The sequence below is a fragment of the Lolium rigidum genome, chromosome 3, assembly GCF_022539505.1.
Source record: "Lolium rigidum isolate FL_2022 chromosome 3, APGP_CSIRO_Lrig_0.1, whole genome shotgun sequence".
In the NCBI taxonomy this organism is placed as follows: Eukaryota; Viridiplantae; Streptophyta; class Magnoliopsida; order Poales; family Poaceae; genus Lolium; species Lolium rigidum.
In genome coordinates, this window is record NC_061510.1 from 56,152,412 (window position 1) to 56,170,742 (window position 18,331).

Sequence of the window (18,331 nt, forward strand, 5' to 3'; positions counted from 1 at the left end):
ACCATTGCACGCGTCAGACGGGAAGGAGTTTGTGCTCTGACAAACGCTCGTAGTTCTGATTTCAATCCAAACACAAACTGAGTGATGAAGAACTTGGGACTGAGAGCAGGATCCAGAGCAAACAATTGGTACATCAGTTTTTCAAACTCAAGCCTGTACTCCACCACGGTCCCCACCTGTTTCTGCGGTAACTGATGCATTTGACATTCAAATTCATCTGGCCCAAATTCTGCCTGCAGTGCTTGCCCAAAAGTCTCCCATGTCTCATACTGGCGTGTTTGACGCACGGCCTGCCACCACAACGCCGCATGGCCATCCAAATACAACGAGGCCGTGGTCACCCAAGTCGATGCCGGAGTATGATAGAGCGCAAAATAGGAAGCACATCTATCTAACCAGAGACTAGGTAACTCACTCTCGAAGCGTGGAAAATCGTGTTTCGGCGGCTTGACGAAGTGCTGGTGGTCCTCGTAGTTGTTCGGAGCGCCATTGCGTCGAACAGGTTGCAGGTGCGGTAACGGCACGTCAGGCGCATCAGGGATGAGGGGCGCCACGTTATTGGTGAGACGCGGGTAGCCAGGTACCCCATACCCGACGCCGTGAACATTGTCGCCGCCGTTCTGTGGTCGGCTGGTGGCGGAGGCGCGACCACGGGCGCGATCGCCGCGGACGCCGCTTGACGCGCGTCGTCCACATCGGCCTGCGTGAAGTCGAGTTGACGGCACACGGTCTGCAAGTCCTGCGCGACGGTGGCGTTGAAGGCCAACTGCTCGTTGTAGCGCTTGTTGCCGAGCGCCACCCCCTCCTCCAACTGCTTAAGGATCCGGTCCAGCGTACTCTTCATCTCCGCGGTGACCTCCTCCAACGCCATGAGCGCCTGCTTGTTCTGAGCCGCAGTAGCTTTTGCCGGCGCCGTTGCGACTCCTCCAAACGGATCGAACCGAGCGCAGGATTTTGCGAGCGAATCACCGAAGTGTTGCCCACCTTTTGCCCGGAATTACGGATCAACGTCGAGAGATTGCGAGCGCACACAGCGAGCAAAAAATTTCTGCAGGATTGTAGCTCTGATACCAATTTGTAATGACCCAACTAGGGTTGGATCAGAACGGAGGAAGAAGGAGAAGGAGGAGAGGAATTTAGCAGAGGGATGAGATGACAGACGAGAGGATGAGAGACAACAATAGTTTCTATTTCATCGATGCCACGAACAGCAACACTGTCCCGCTCTTATAGGAGGAGCAACGCACACGCTACCGGCATCAGCCCAACTGACACAGCCCACCGGCCCAACGGCACACTTGCCTCTATGTAACACTACTCTGTAGATGTAGTCGTTACACTGTGGTAGTACTCTAATCTTTATGCTCTGTTGTGTGAGTTTGTGTGCACATCGTGTGATGTGCGGGTGTTGTATATCTCCCAGGGGAAAAAATACTTGTGCTTCTTTTCATAAAAATGTATACTTGTGACGACCTCTAGTGTAAGTGTAAATGTGTAACACACTGAGAACCTCTCATGCTGCTGAAAAGTTCAGAGTTCAGAAGCATGCCATGGTAAGTTAAGCTAGCGCACTGAAATTCTTCATGCAAGCGCGCTGAACCTTTCTTTCCCATAAAGAATGGTTTATTTCTGCAGAAGTTGCAAACGTGTTCAGAGGCTAGGGCTAGCTTCCCCATTTGTAAGAAAGAATAGGTTGCAGACGTGTGCGATCACGGCATAACGCAGTAACGAAGGAAAAGAAGAACTATCAACCGACGCGTGTAAGAGCACGATTTCCTGTCGTGTTTGGCTGCTGCTTCGTGTGGTTCTAGTCCACTAAACCTGGGAGGCATGGAAAAGGTTCGACGGCTGCGGCTGCAGGCAGGCAAGTTCCGACAACATCTTCTCGCGAATGGCCATCGCCACCGTCGACGTGACCTCGATGATTCAACGTGCGTGACTCTAGCTCGTTGTTTCACTTGCTTAATTGTTGGTAGAACCGTCCATGCACCTTCTGCATGATTGCGAGGTTTTTCCTGTGGTTCCTAAGCAATCCCCTTGTACTACGTCTACAAAATTCTGATGTCACCAGTGACACAAATCCAGTGGCAGGTTGAGGTCAAGTAAACTAATGTACGCATTGCCAAGCTGAGAACCACGCACTTAGTAGTTCTAGTTAATAGCGCCGATCAATGTTAACTGGAGAAATGATACTTGAAATATATATGAAAAACAATAAAACATGCTACACGCAAGGGCTGACCTTATCATCTGATGATTGATGCTTATCATCTGAGCCTGCTTGTACCACCGGTAGCTACCAACAGTGGTGAGCGCATCCACAAGACAGGAGCGAGGTTGACATTCTTCTGGCGGTCTGGTGGCTACAGATGATGTGAAACCTCTCACGTCCCTCAATCTACAACTGTCATTAGGTCAGATTTTTGGAGCTCTATTTTGCTCCAACACCTATCAAAATGAATGTCTTTTTCATTACAAGGGAGTACGTCAAGAAGATGCTAAAAATCGAAAGCGAAATCAAACCAAAACTGTCAGGGCAGCCCAAAACAAAAACCTATTAGACGAACACAACTAACCGAAGCCAAAAGCAAGACATAAAAATAATCTAAGACGCGCTGCAGCAGACATGGGCGGCTAGGGTGCTGCATTCTGGAGCTGGGTTCAGTTAGCCCCGAACGAAATCTCACAAATTCAATAGTGAATGGAGCGACCCCATGGCCATACCTACAGAGATTCCCTGGCTTTTGCCCTTGTTGTCTGCTGCGCCAGAGCACCGGCCGTTGACAACCTAGCAGCACACGTATGTCCCATAGTCCCCTTATCCATATCCGATATCTCACTAGCTGCCTTCCGGTACCTTGCGACGACTCGGATCGCGATCTCTTCGCCGCTGCCACCACCACGGTCGACATCGGCGACGGTGCCTCAGCTAGTTTCTGCACGACTCTTGGCTCTTTGGTGCATCGCCTAGAGCCCTCGCCCCCTCCCTCTACAGCCTCTCCAGACGCAAGCACCGCTGCGTACAGAACCCTTTACGGGGAGGTGCGCGCGTGTCTCGGCGCATTTGCTGGAGTCCTTCGTGGCCCTTCGCGCCCTGATCGAGTTGATTGAGCTGTCCCCGATCACGCGCGACAAGTTCACTTGGCGTTTCACCCCGGATGGCTGCTACTCGGCCTCCTCTGAGTACCGCCTACGTCCAGCTCATCTGGAAGCCTTGGGCAACCCCGCGCTGCCGCCTTTTTGCCTGGCTTTTCGTCCAGAACAGGCTTATGACAGCCGACAGGCTGCTCGTTAGAAGATGGCCGAACGGATACTTCTGTCCGCTCTGCATGCGGAACCTCGAGACCGCCATACATCTCTTCACCGAGTGTCCATACTCGCGGCAGGTTTGGGACCGGGTGGCACTCATCGCCACGGTCCCCTCCCTCGCCCCCTCCTCCTGGGTGGACCACCACAGGACCATCGATTGGATGGCCGGCCTTTCTGAGGGGCTGCCTTCCTCGGAGGCCTCCCGTGTCCGTTCCTGGACGCTCCTTGTCCTCTGGCATTTCTGGCTAGAGCGAAACGCCCGCATCTTCAAAGCCTCCCCCTCTCCGGTCCGCTCTCTGTTGGCACAGATCACCTACGAGGCTGCTGCTTGGGACTTGGCGGGTGCGAAGATCTCCCTAGCTCGCGAGTAGTCCGCTTTCCTTTGACGTTTGCGGTGGACCTCTTTTCCACCGTTGTGTTGCTCGGTGCGGCGTCTGTGTCGTGGCCGCAGCCGTTGTAGTCCGGTTGTAACCTTCTCCTTCTATTAATATATCGAGCAGCTCACCTGCCGAATTCTCAAAAAAACAGATTAAAGTTTGCCACTGTTCGCCAGCAGAAACATAATTATTTCACGGCCGGGGCCGGGGCATGGGCTCTGTATATGTAGATTTTTGTACACTATGAGATCCCTTTCACGATAACAATAAAATTATAGAATCATAATGCACGAAAAATTCGGTCATAAACTAAGTGAGTCAAAATGTAACTAGTATTAGCCAGCTTCTTTGAACGACACTTTCATTGAAACAGAAATAGTCAATCTAGATTATTTGATACGTACTGATATACCAGTCGAAGGAATCACCTACATCTTCTTCTGTATACTACTGCTTAAGTATTATAGATTAACTGACGAAGCTATGATTGTAAGAAGACTAATGTATGGTACAAAGTTTTGGGCATAAGAGGATTGAAAAACAGAGTCCCATTCACGGGAAATACCATGAAAATCACTGAGGTAACAGCGAAACACCATATTAAGAGTTCATTCACTTGCCTAATGGATAGAGGGTGTGGACTGTTAGAACGACACAGAGAGGAGAGATTGGTAGTAAGGCGATGGATGATTGTATTGAGCATCTCGGACGAGTTATATAGTAGTACAAAACTTGGAGGCTAAGAAGGCTCTCCTAGAGATAAGGTAGGAGATAATCTACAAATCCTATACAAATCTCGTAATATCTCTAACTACCAAATATACTCTAACATGGAGGTACATGGGAAACTGCATGCCGTGTCCCATTCATTTAGGAGAATAGCAGTTTGCCATATTCCCCACCTATATGTTTTTAGTAATAGCCAGTCATAAGCCCCAGATAAAGGATGATGGTTGTGATAGGTTTAGCAAGCCAACGTAAAAAACCAACCTTTTCAATAGATCCGAAACCCATTAGATATCCGTGAAGTAAGCCTCTTAGAGACGCGTCATATCGGAACCCGGTGTGGTGTTAAGTGAGAAAGGGTCGGACCGCCACCGTTTTAGTGGAGCGCCACTTCATCGCCGAGATGTAGTGATAAGTGAGAAAGGGCCTTTGCATTTCTTCGATGGATGCAAAGGGTAGCAAGATTCATTTTTTGGTGACTAGTTGGAATGTACGATCCTAGATGTGAAAGTAATGGAGTTAGTGGATGCTAAAAGTTGGAGGCGTGTAAGTAATAAGTTTGTCCAAGAGATTAGATGGGTAGTGAAAAAGGCGAGGGAAGTAGACAATACCGGCTTTAAGCTTTGGTATTCAAGGTCAGCTGGTAGTGGCAACACTATAGGAGTCCTAGTAGATAAGAGTGTTAAGAATGTAGCAATGAACCTGTGGAGATAGGGAATATAATAATCCTAATCAAGCTAGTTGATGGGGGTCTTGTCTTGAACTAGTGCTTATGCCCCACAAGAGTGGCTCGACATCGGCGCTAATAGGCAACTTTGGTAGGACTTGGAGGACAAGGTTAGAAGTGCACATACATGCGAGAAGATCCTCATAGGTGAAGATCTAAATTTCCATATGGTTACAACTAATATAGGGTTTGAGGGGGGAGGGGGTACATGGGGCCTCTAGGTATGGTGACAGAAATCAGGGGGGAAATACATCCTAGCCTTTGCAGCGTCTCCTTTAGGAAGAGAAAATATCACTTAGTGACCTTTCGATTTGGTTCATTATGGTCTAGTTACCATAACTAAAAAATCAATTCACAAAGAAAAGTTTCCCTTATCCAAACACTTAGCGGTAGAATTGATGAATATGGGAATTTATAAATCACAAAATTGAATAATGAACATTGAAGTATCAAACATGTCAACTAGACGAGGGGTTAAAACATAACTACATACTTTAATCAAATTAGTTGATTTTGGAGATTAATTGTGGCTATCTAAAGTTCTCCTAAAATGCAATTAGGTGACCAAGACCTATATGGTAAGTTTACACTAGCAAGCAAGTAAACAAGATAACTAGATAAAAGTGAACATGCACAAGTAAAGGTGAGGAATAAATTAACCAGGGGATCAATAAGAAGATTGACTTGTTGATTTATTGAGAAGTTCAAGTCCTTGAGAGGACTCTAATCTCTGTTGGATTCTAGAACGATACCCCACGCGTTGCGGGGGAAATCTTCTAAAAAAATATTGTACTCCCTCAAATCAAAATAAGTGTTGCAATTTTGTCTAGATAAGGATGTATTTAGGACTATTTTAGTTATAGGTTTATTCGTGAGTAGATGAAGTTACGACACTTACTTTAGAACATAAGGAGTACAAAGGAAGATGTTGTATATTTGATGGTTATAAATTGGTGAGGTGGATAATTGGATGGAAAAAATAGGTGACATACATAGCTTGATTCATCAGTAATGAATGTTAGTGAGGATGACATCGACATTTGATTGGCTAATAAAATAGACGATGTAGATGACTTGCATGCAGAGATAGGATAATATTAATTGCAGTTAGTGGGATTTTTATTTATAATAAGTACAGATACCATCAGAAACAAAGCCCATAATAGCCCCTCTAAAATGTAACCTTTTGCTTCCACAGGTGAGAGACAATATTGATATATCTTGAGAAAATATCTACACCTTTACAAACTACTTGAGGAAGTCAACAAGCTTGGATTTTCACAAAGCGACTACAACGACATATTGTTCCACACAAACATAAAAGTAACACGAACAAACAAAATGGGGTTGATCTACTTTTGGATTAATGGATTTATAGTTCTTCTAAAACTAAATCCTAGCGAGGATGCAACTTTGAGTAGAGGGATTGAGATCGGCAACGGTGACATAACCCAGATTGAAAATTTGGTCTCGTTCATGAAGAAGATCACTATGTATATGGGCCAACAATTCTAATTGATACCCAAAATTGGTAGAAACTATGGAACCTCTAGACTCCAAAAAATATCCAGGCTAACCAAAAGGGGGCTAGAAAAACTTCGGATCAAATCACGAAACCTCCAAGACATGGGACATGGCAAATGCCAGCAATGGTATGCTTCCCTTAGGATTTTTATCTTGGTTCATTTGGACTGTTCATTGAATATATATGGGTCAATGATGCCCGCTCCTTGTAAAATTTGACCCTCTAATAATATCATGGCTTCTCAACCACTCAAGAAATGGAAAACGGCAATATGACAATTAAAGACATTATTTTCTCGTTAACCTTTAATGTAGGGGCCACAAAATTCAAGCTTCGCTTAGGCACATGGCTAAATTGACACACTTGTAAACACTAGTCCCTCTAATCATTGGTCATTACCACCAGAATCCATATTGGGATGGAATATGTCCTTTCCGTTATCAGGAAAATTACTAGGCCTTGTGTTAGTATGTTTGTGTGTTGGTGCATCTACTTTGTACTCAACATTTCTAAGAAATTAGAAAAACAAACTAAATCGAAAAAGGCAGTAGAAGCTTACTAGTTCTTAGCACTTTTATCATATAAGTTTTTTAAAAAGAAAGACATGATTTGATCATCACAAACCCACTTCAAATGATCACGAGATATTATATTCTAGAATATTGTGGAATAATGTTTAGACAATAAAATAGTGATACTATTAACATAAATTTCACTTTGTACCATCAAAGATGGTTTCGTGGCAATCCATTTACCCAAATTTAACACCTAGATCAAAGTAGAAAAGACACAATGACTTGCAGCATTGTCCATGCTGAGGGTTAGCAGCAACAACTGGTGGTTGGTAAGTAGTTGACAATGTAATAAACTCTAAAAATTTGACGATGAAAGACACTATGACTTGAAAAACCAATCCTTTGGTTAGGAAAAAATACTCACAATGAGATAGAAAATATATGAGTTTTTGTGTATGAGAGCCTCAGATCTTTCTCCAATGATTGTTAGCCTCGGATATCACCATGAAGGGAAGTGTAGCGCATGATCTCCTCCACGGTGTGTCTCCCAAATGGTTTTGCTCTCTTTTGTACGATCACGGGGAAGAACCAGGTGGATTGGTTTGGCTAAACAGGTTGGGTGTGGAAGACTAGAAGGTGAATTGCCAGATGGGAGTTGCACCGATAAAAATGCATGCCTATTATTGAAAGGATAGATGTGGCTAACCTAGATGGAGGGAGGCGAATAGGTTCTAAAACAATTCTTTAATTTCTTTTACAAGATTAGTATATGCGGAATATAAGTGAGCCTAATGCAATTAGGTGAGGCAACCTAGATGATGGTACAAGGTACTTCAAGCACGGAGGCTATCACAAATGTAAATAACGCAAGTAAGTAATTCTGTTAGGGATAACCGGAGCACGCAGAGACGAAGATGTATTCATGTGTCCCTTCCTTGAAAGGAAGGTACGTCATGTTGGAGAAGTGTGTGATCCCAGAAAGGATTTCACAATGCCACGAAGGCTCCACTTGTTCTCCGGAGCCTATCCCACAAAGGAACAACTCGCTCACTCATGGAATATTTTAAGGTAGTCTTCAAACCCTCGCAAACTTCTTTGTTGGAGAAAATCCACAACCCGGATGATTCCAAGGTGCTCCTAGCTGCCTAGGATTTCCCAAACTGAACAGTAACAAACTTGCTCGGTGAACTCTAGAGGGAATGATGTTTCGCTCAGTGGGATTGTAGATCGGGACCTCATCTTCCTTTTCCCCAAAGGGATTTGTGTTTTACTGGGGGAAATGGGAGACCTGAAGCTTTTGAAGCTTCAACAATGGAGTGAGAGAGAAAGGAAATGGCTTATGCTTTAGAACTGGTCAACCTACTCCTTCGGTGCTATATAGAGCCCATTGATTCCTAGGCCGATCCGATTGGCTGGTGGATCGACGAATCTCGTGCCGTTATCGGTAGACCGGGCCAAAGCCGAGGGAGCCTGAAAAGCCACCCAAGGCTAGCCGGTAGACGGGGCAGGGGACAAACAACCATCTTTACCAGGGCCGATCGACCGGACCAGAAACAGAAAGAGGATAAAATCCACTAGGGGCTCGCCGATCGAACCACGATGTAGGTACCGGTCCAGACCATGTCAGTACTTACAAACCAAGGTAACTGATACAAAAACAGACCGCCCGCTCTTTCTCGATGGTATTTCAGAGTTCTAGACCTCATTCTCTTTGATACGCGGGTGGGCTCACCTACGACCACTCTTCTATTATTTAAGTTTAGAATTCTACCGGAACTAGAGGCGAGCACTTTTCAATCAATTAGGAGAGGCTAACCTTTGAAAAGGATACTTCTATACGTTAAAGGGCGCCCAACCTTCCGATCCACTCAAATCCTTTTTATCAGAAGGGAGAGCTCGCCTGCCATAAGCATGAGTTTCAGTGCACCAGATCTTGTAACACTTAGCTATGAGAATATTCTCGTCAGACTTGAACCTAACGAAAATAGGAAAGGTTCATAGAATTTTTGCCCCTTTTCGTGGAACCAAAAGGGCCTTCAACCCTATTTTCTCATGTCGGTCCTCCCGTCGATAGACTAGCCAGGAACCGAGAGCTCGTATTCACCTCAAAAATGTATTTTCCCGAAAGCACTATACCTCTCATCTCTTTTTGGTATTATGTGGATGTGGTAGGATGTGTATATTTGGCTATGGAAACATCTCCATCAAGCTCATTGAGATCTCCTCTCCTAATAGTGTGGTGTTTTCCTATGGACTGAAAACATAAATGAGAGAGGAACAAGGAAAAAACATTGGCACACCTTCTCTTCATCAAGTAGGGGGGGGGGGGTGTCTCCAACCACACACGAACAACAATAGTGGACTAAAACTTGTGTATAGACTTGTAGAAAACTATTAGTCCACATTTCAGCTCTGGTGTCATCATTAACCAAAATAATGGTTAAGGGTAAAATACTCTTACAATTGTGTTAAGCTATAACACTCTAATCCATCTTGTAGGTTTTTTTTGTTTGCGGCAAGGTCAATGCCATATATTAATACAAGATATCTTTACAAAAAAACATGTCTTTGTGTAAATCTACATCGACTTCCTCATGCACTTGTCGGTGGTGCATCGTGAGCAAAGATCGATGTCACCTATGGATCCTAAAAAAACCTCAGAGCCAATGTAATTTTTTTGATGCATTAGCATGAAAGTTGCCGGTCAGAGCTAGAAGATGCTAGTGACAACAAACCTAGGATTAGAAATCATCACCCTAGAGAAGAGGGGAAAGAGGAGGGCAAAGATTAAGGTTGGACAACCAACCCAAATCTGGCCTGTCGGAGAATGAGGAGGCCTTGCCTTACTAACTTTTCCAGCAAAGCCAAAGTTTGTTATGCTCCGTCGAATGGAGTAACCGGAAGATCAAAACATGAAATTGCCATCCACTCTGCCAAACAACCCTGCCAAACAACACCATTAAGGATCACCAAAAAAAAAAGAGGACATATGCAAGACCTAGATAAGGCCATGACCGAAGCTCCATAGGCCAGCCAGTGAGAACAATCAACACTATCAAAATGAGGACATGATGTGAAACCCTTATTCCACACCGCTGCACATGCCATCATCTTGGTGCCAGCATTGTGACACCTGAAATGAGCCCTAGCAAAACATAGATGACCGAAACTACGTACGAAACCCCACACCAGAGTTTGTGTGTTGGGGGGGGGGGGGCGAGTGGGATTCTACTTCCAAATCTCTACTTTCGACTATAAACTCTTCTTTTTGTGTAATACGTGGGATAGTAAAATTCAGATTTATTAAAAATGGAATAAGTGGATAAGTGGAATAATAGATGCGTGGAAGGAGTTCCCACTTATCTCATTTGTCGCACTTACACATCCTTAGCGAAAGGCACCCAAATGCGAGGGAGCCGACGGTGGTAGCAACATGCCAGGAATCCTAGTCATATTTGATCGTTAGTAAAAGGTGTACTTTGAGCGGAAAGTGCTGTGGAACCTGGCTCTAGGCGCACCCTTTTTTCAAAATATTAAATAAATACTATTTAAAAATTATGAAAAAATTGATATGAAATTTTCCATATACATATTATCATGATACTTACTAGTGTAAATTTCGAGAAAGATGAAAATCACAAGATGTCCAAACATAACTACAATGATTGAATTTCTACTATTCAAAAAAACTTAAATTCCCATTTTCTGTTTTTTGTGTAGGCCAGATATGGTCATATTTTTCCTTCAAATTTTCACGGGTAAATATCAGGTAATATATACATGCATGAATTATTTTTAAAATTTCTGAAACCTTGAAATAGCATTTTTCGATTTTTTTAAATGGGTGTGCCTACACCTATGTCCACCAAACTCAGGTCGTTTTAAGCCATATAGAATGGAATACAGTGGTTTGTGACATCATAAATAGGGTACTCGTTGTCAGTAAGGCCATCTTTAAGAATACAAGCTGGAATTTTTTACTCTAAATTAATCAACATTTTTGTTTTAATAAGAATATACGTCCAGTTTTTTTTCTGGGAATATATCTAGCTTATTGGATGGGGATTCTCTAAGTAAATCTGATTTTAAGTGATGTTCCACGATCAGAGGAGGGAGGGGCGCCAGCGGTGGAGTTGGCAAGTGGGCAGAGGTCAGAAAGACATTTTTTGGCCACGTGAAAAGGTGAGGATGAGGATGGTTATTGGGGCATTTTGGTGTACAAATTATCATAGAATGGAATCATGGAAAGCTCTAAGAATTTGTACTGGCATTGCTGGAAACTGGCTTTATGTAACGGCATTTCTCGGAATCGAAATTTTGCAAGCATTTATCCAATTGACCCTTCTAAAAAGCAGTATGCCAGTATGTTCGAATTCTGCTCAGAACAAACCAAAAAAAAAAAAAACACTAGAATCTGCATATAATTAATTGACCATTTTTTCCCATCTGTATGTGCATATCTGGCCCCTCGACCTGATGTAATGTGATTCTATAACTAATAAACTCCATTTTAAGCAACCACTTATCCTTCCTACTGCTTTGTACTGGAGTAATAAAAAGCTAGCTTTGTACTGGTAGTACAAATAAGATGCAGCAGCAACAGCGGCACAGCCAATCATCGAAGAATCAGTGAAAGTGCCGTTCGAGCCCACCGAGAAAGATGCATGTGGCCAGCTTTGCGTGCATTGTCCATGGCACCACTACCGCACACACACCCATAAATAGCACCCAGACCTGTCAATTTGCTCCGGCACATGTACACCTCCGAGAGAGAATTTCTTCCTCTTGGAGGGCTGCAGGCTCATCGATCCCGTGCATGGATGTCCGCTACTTGCTCCCAAGAATCATATCTCACAATCCTATCCCTGAGACCTTGACTACTCGTCTCTAGTGATGTTTACACGAGAGGAAATCTACCAGCCATTCGTCCCGCAGTGATCATCGATCGTGTCACTTCACCTGGAGAGATTCTCCATCCATCTATCCAACAACAGCTAGCTAGTCCAGGCATCAACGACAGCCCCTTTTAAGTCCCAAGGAGGAGGTAGGAGTTCCCCCAAACACTTCAGTTACCCCGTCTGTCATGGAGTCCATGGCAGCCGTCGAGATGCCGGTCACCGTGCCGGCATTCGATGTATCTAGCAGGCGGCCGGCCACGGCCGGCCTAGTCCTCAACAGCCCCAACCCGCCGAGCCTGCGCGACGAGCTCGTCGGCGTCGTCGGCAAGGCGTTCCGCCCACGGCGGACCAACGGCGACGGCGGCGGTGCTCGCCGGTGTGCGTGGGCCCTGACGGCGCTGCAGGCCGTGTTCCCGGTGCTGCAGTGGGGGAAGACTTACGATCTCAAGTCCTTCCGGAGCGACGTCATGGCTGGCCTTACACTTGCCAGCCTTGGGATCCCACAGGTACGTAGCACCGCTGACTGCTAGCTTGTTGTGTGTGTGTCGGTCGCTTCGGTTTCTTCTTCCACGTAACAATAGCTATAGCTTTTGTGATCAGCACACGTCTCCTAGAAACAACTTTTGACCTGCATCTATCACTTGTTCGGCGACAAGAAAACTTTCTTGCCCTAATTAAAGTCATGCTAAAATCTTCAGCAGCTGGTGTTAACAGCAAGAACGAACATCAATTATAGTTTTTGCCTAGAACGAAATCATTTCCTTATCTGACAATGCTTGGAAATGGCTTGCTACCGTCTACAGAGCATTGGATACGCCAATCTTGCCAAGCTGGATCCGCAGTACGGTCTTTGTAAGCATCCACGGCTCGATCACAATTCATCCCCCTGAACTTCATAATTCTCATCGCCACTGTTTTGTTCTTTCACTGTTCTGAATCATTGTTGCTACGTACGATGACATGCAGACACGAGCGTCGTCCCGCCGCTGATCTACGCGGTGATGGGGACGTCGAGGGAGATCGCCATCGGCCCCGTCGCTGTGGTCTCGCTGCTTCTGTCGTCCATGGTGCAGAAGATCGTCGACCCCGCCACCGACCCAGTGACTTACCGGACGCTGGTGTTCACCGTCACCTTCCTCGCGGGCGTCTTCCAGGTTTCCTTCGGCCTCTTCAGGCTGGGGTTCCTGGTGGACTTCCTGTCGCACGCCGCCATCGTCGGGTTCATGGGCGGCGCCGCCATCGTCATCGGCCTGCAGCAGCTCAAGGGGCTGCTCGGCCTGAGCAAGTTCACCAACAGCACCGACGTCGTCTCCGTCGCCAAGGCCGTCTTCTCTGCGCTACACGACCCCGTGAGTCAACTTCTCACTCACAAGGCAACAAGATTAGCCAACGGATACTGAACTGAACAGAACAAAGTTACTAGTAACATACATCAGCGCATACGTTTCGTTTTCTCGTCTGCTATTTAGTATGCTAGATCGTGTTTATCAACTTGATATATATATTAGACTTCACGGAAAAATTTGTGCTGAGCAAGACTTCCCAGATTTTGCTTGTTTTCTCTGCAATAAAATAGGAAGGGACGAAGCAGGTTTTAATTTCCCAAAGTTTCCCCGTGACGCATAAAGGTACAAGGGCCATAATAACACAGGCAACGCCGCCCTTTATCAGTTGGATGGATGTTCTTATGTCGTAACCTGGAACCACTCTTGGAGTTATCACCTGAAAGAAAAAGAAAAATTGTACATACATCTGGCTAAGAATTCAGCGCCTAGATCGACTCTTTCTTTTTTTAAATAACCCAGCTCAGTTAAAGATAAGAGATATCACGGGAGCTACAAGCCTAGAGCTAAAGACAATCAACCAGACTGTATACGACTATGCAATTTGACAGTACGGTACCATGTTTCAGTGGAGTAGGAACATAACCACATGTATGCACACCGTTTAGTTTTTGGAAACCAGTATTCGACAAAGATAGCGTGTACCTTTGTGTGCACACTGTTCAATATCTGGCCTTCTGCACTGCATGTATCTAGTGTGACTGATGATATCTCCCTTTTCTGATGGCAGTGGCACCCGGGCAACTTCCTCATCGGATGCTCCTTTCTCATATTCATCCTCGCCACACGCTTCATCGTAAGAAGACTCGAAACTCTGTTCTGTCGAGTTCAGAGACACATATTTCGTATACTGTTCTTGCTAACATGAATGAACGGCGGTCCAAATGGAATTCCAGGGGAGGAGGTACAAGAAGCTCTTCTGGCTGTCTGCAATTTCACCGTTGGTCTCGGTTATCCTGTCCACGGCCATGGTCTACGCCACAAGAGCAGACAAGCATGGCGTGAAGATCATCCGCGAGGTGCACGCAGGGCTGAACCCGAGCTCAGTCAAGCAGATACAATTGAACGGACCCTACACCACAGAATGCGCCAAGATTGCCATCATCTGTGCGGTGATCGCACTCACGGTAATTGTTGTCATACACAATCCAGCAGGTGTTTGCACTACAGAAATGCATACTGAACTGACTGGGACAAGTTTGTATTGCCTGCTTCAGGAAGCCATTGCCGTCGGACGATCTTTCGCCTCTATAAAAGGGTATAAGCTTGATGGAAATAAGGAAATGATAGCGATGGGATGCTCAAATATTGCTGGATCTATGTCCTCGTGCTATGTCGCAACAGGTGAGCATTATGATTAAATGCCTGTAATATTCTGACAAGAAACAAAATAGGCTGGCAATGTGTCTGACGGACGTTTGCAGGTTCATTCTCTCGAACTGCTGTCAACTTCAGCGCAGGTGCCAGGTCGACGATTTCCAATATCGTCATGGCCGTCACGGTGCTTATTGCCTTGGAGTTGTTCATGAAGCTCCTCTACTACACACCCATGGCAGTGCTAGCGTCCATCATTTTGTCAGCGCTCCCTGGACTGATTGACATTAGAGAAGCTTGGAGCATATGGAAAGTTGACAAGATGGATTTTCTCATATGCCTTGGTGCATTCGTTGGCGTGCTCTTTGGGTCCGTGGAGATTGGGCTTGGAGTTGCAGTAAGATGATTGATATACCTTAAACTCAATTATCAAATTACATTTGCATAATGTCTTTCACCTTACTGACTTGCTAAGGGCTGATATTGCAGCTTGCCATCTCCTTTGCAAAGATCATCATACAGTCAATCCGGCCTCAGGTAGAGGTTCTAGGCAGGCTACAAGGAACAAACATATTTTGCAGTGTCAGGCAGTACCCTGTGGCATGCCGAACACCAGCTATACAAGTCATACGCATTGATACATCTTTCCTATGCTTCATCAATGCAACGTTTATCAAAGAAAGGTACTAATGATCACAGAAAATAAACCTCACTTCACTTCATAAAAATTTCGGTGTGAATGCTTAATACGTGTTATTCATTCAGGATCATAGAATGGGTAAGGGCAGAAGTGGAGGCATCCAATGAAAAGGCCAGGGAGAGGGTGCACTCAGTTGTACTTGACATGTCAAGTAAGTTGCTACAAAGAAGTTTTCAGTTACTGCAGTGATACTTAAAACTTCAGAACATGTCTGATTCATGCTTCTGCTCTGCAGATGTGGTAAACATCGACACCTCAGGACTTGTGGGATTGGAAGAAATTCATAAGGACCTGGTGTCTCTAGGCATACAGGTGAAGTGATGAACTGATGAGCATATTGATGTGTTTACAAGTATTTACAGTTTACTTAGTAAAAACATTCTAACTCTTGTGTTCCAATAACTATCCGCAGATCGCTATCGCCAGTCCAGGATGGCAAGCAATTCAGAAGATGAAACTTGGGCACGTTGTTGACAGAATAGGAGAAGAATGGATTTTCCTGACAGTGAGTGAAGCAGTGGAAGGATGCCTAACTGAGCATAAGGGCAGTGCAACGGAGTGTTGAGTGTATGGTAGTAAAAATAACACCATGTGGTGCGGATTTGTATCCACTGAACATGGTTTACAGCCAATCAAATACTCACAGACAGACAGTATTGTAACAGCGACAGAAAAGTATGTTTGCATAGTAATGAAGTTAACTGAAGTGTTATGCAGTCATCTTTTTGTGACTGTAGTCACTTAATATATAGTAGTACATAGTGTGCAGTGAAGTATATTGGTTTCTTCTAAGATCTCACGAGACAGTATAATGCGTGGAAAAAGCGGAAATTCAATTCGGCTCCCGGGTGCATATGCTCCCTATACCAAAAAATTATGTTTCGAACGGTCGAAATTTTTTGAAAAAAAGTTCTACATGTACATCTCCATAATATACATGTGTTTGTCAAGTTTCACGAGGAATCAATATTTTTTGTGGTCTATGTAAAAAAGAGAAAATTTGTCTTCTCGAAAGCCTTATTTTAAGCATTGAATTTTTTCTTTTTTACACAAGCCACACGACAAGTCGATTTTTCATGAAACGACTTTGTGAGCGTGTAACATGTGAAGATGTACGTGCCAATTTTTCGTTTCAACTTTTTTGAAATTTTAAAACATGTGTAACATACATTTCAAAATAAAGGGAGCATATGCTTTCATGTGCCAAAACACCACTCCTGTGGAAAAAGTCTTCAGCTAAAGTTACTTGACCAATCATTTGCTGGACCGTGATCCTCATATACTAATCGAATTTGAATCCATGATCCCAGGTGGCTCTCAAATTATACTTGGAGATAGAACTACTCCCTCCAATCTGATTCTTTTAAATGTTTTCTTCTTCTATGGCCTTTGACCTTTGGTACATATCTATGAAAGCAATGAGAACAGATTTTTTAAAATGTATTATTACAGCACAAATTCATGTGATCTGATCAATCGGAATCTCCCGGTCTCCCCTTAATCAAAGGAATCACACAGCTCCCCAGATCACATGGCAATGCGGTTTTGCTACTAGAGGGAGCAGCACCTATTTTGACTGCTGGGTTGCTGCGTGATCCTCAATTTCTTCATCTACTTGGCCGACAAATTCTTATCTTGTGTGGAGTCCAGTGCATTAGCTAGTAATTTTACAGGCAAGAGATCAGGGCATACGAATTCAAGCTTCGCCGCGCCTCGTGGAGTAGAGTCTCTAATCCAACTAAATGAGCAATATATAAGCGCAAATCGCGAGAGAAAATAGGAGTGAGCTCACTGGCGACTCACAAGGTGGTACCGCCTTCCTCTCTGCGGCGACCGGCGAGAACCCCCGGCGACGTTGGGTAATTTTCTTCGCCGCCGCCGCCGTGCTTGGGTCGGCTTCGGCTTCATGCGCTCCTGCCGGCTTTGGATATTCAAGTTAACGGGCCAGCGTTGGGTCCAACCAAACTAACCCTTAACTGGTCAAGCCTCGTTCGGCCCAGACTGATATTATGTTGTCTGGGCCTACGAGCCGGCCTACCAACACACCTTGCGTGCAGAGTGCGAAGTAGTCCATGACTAGCAGCGAGCGATGCAGCGAACCAGGAGAGATGAGTAACAGGAAGAGGGGGCGGCAAAAGGGCGACTACCCTGCAACGCATACCGAGGAAGAGAACCAGCATCGGTCTCCACCTTCAGGTTTTGTTTCCACTCATTCCATTGTTGCAAGAGAGAAATCTAATTTATCCCCCTAAACTCGTCTCAAAATTCAGATTATAATTCTTAACTTTATTTTGGTTCAATTTTCAACCCCGAATTCTATAATTCGTTCGGAATTGGACCTTCTACCTTTTTTGATATGTATTGAACCGGTATTTATCGCCAGTTAGCGGTTTTTCTTTCTATATACTGTGCTAACTCATCAACACACAACATACACGGTACAAGAAAAACTAACTTATTACAATGCAAGGGGTGATTTTTAACCGTTTTTAAAATTCAGGGTTGAAAGTTGAACCAAAGTAAAGTTGAGGGTTGTAAGCTGAACTTTAGACAAGTTTAGGGGTGTAATTGGACTTCTCTCTTGCTGCAATATTCTTGTTGCAATATTGATGTCTTGCCAAAGGAACGGGTTCGTAGTAATCCTCGCCTTTTTCTTGATTGCGCTTATAGCGGGTACGGTTGTTGAATTGAACAGTGAGTGAAGAGAGATCGTGGAGCGGATGCAAAGTCAGTAAAATCGTAATATTGTGTAATAGTATGGTCTTGGTAAGCAGGAAGCACCATGAGCCCCTCTTAATTGCAGGGTTCCGCAGTCTTTGGAGTGAATTTATTCATCTTCACAATGCAATCAATTATGTTCGTCTGGTCGCTTTCTGGAAAAGAGAGAATGATTTCTC

General features: G+C 44.6%; 1 protein-coding gene across 1 annotated transcript; it reads left to right on the forward strand.

Moving 5' to 3' along the window:
* Window positions 1-11,940: 11,940 nt before the first annotated feature.
* On the forward strand, window positions 11,941-16,177 carry LOC124701636 (low affinity sulfate transporter 3-like). Its single transcript, XM_047233733.1, has 11 exons — window positions 11,941-12,583; window positions 12,881-12,929; window positions 13,044-13,426; window positions 14,151-14,216; window positions 14,317-14,547; window positions 14,638-14,764; window positions 14,845-15,131; window positions 15,224-15,417; window positions 15,500-15,585; window positions 15,670-15,746; window positions 15,847-16,177. Exons 1-11 carry the CDS (start codon window positions 12,263-12,265, stop codon window positions 15,997-15,999), a joined length of 1,974 nt encoding a protein of 657 aa, XP_047089689.1. The 5' UTR covers window positions 11,941-12,262; the 3' UTR covers window positions 16,000-16,177.
* Window positions 16,178-18,331: the final 2,154 nt, after the last annotated feature.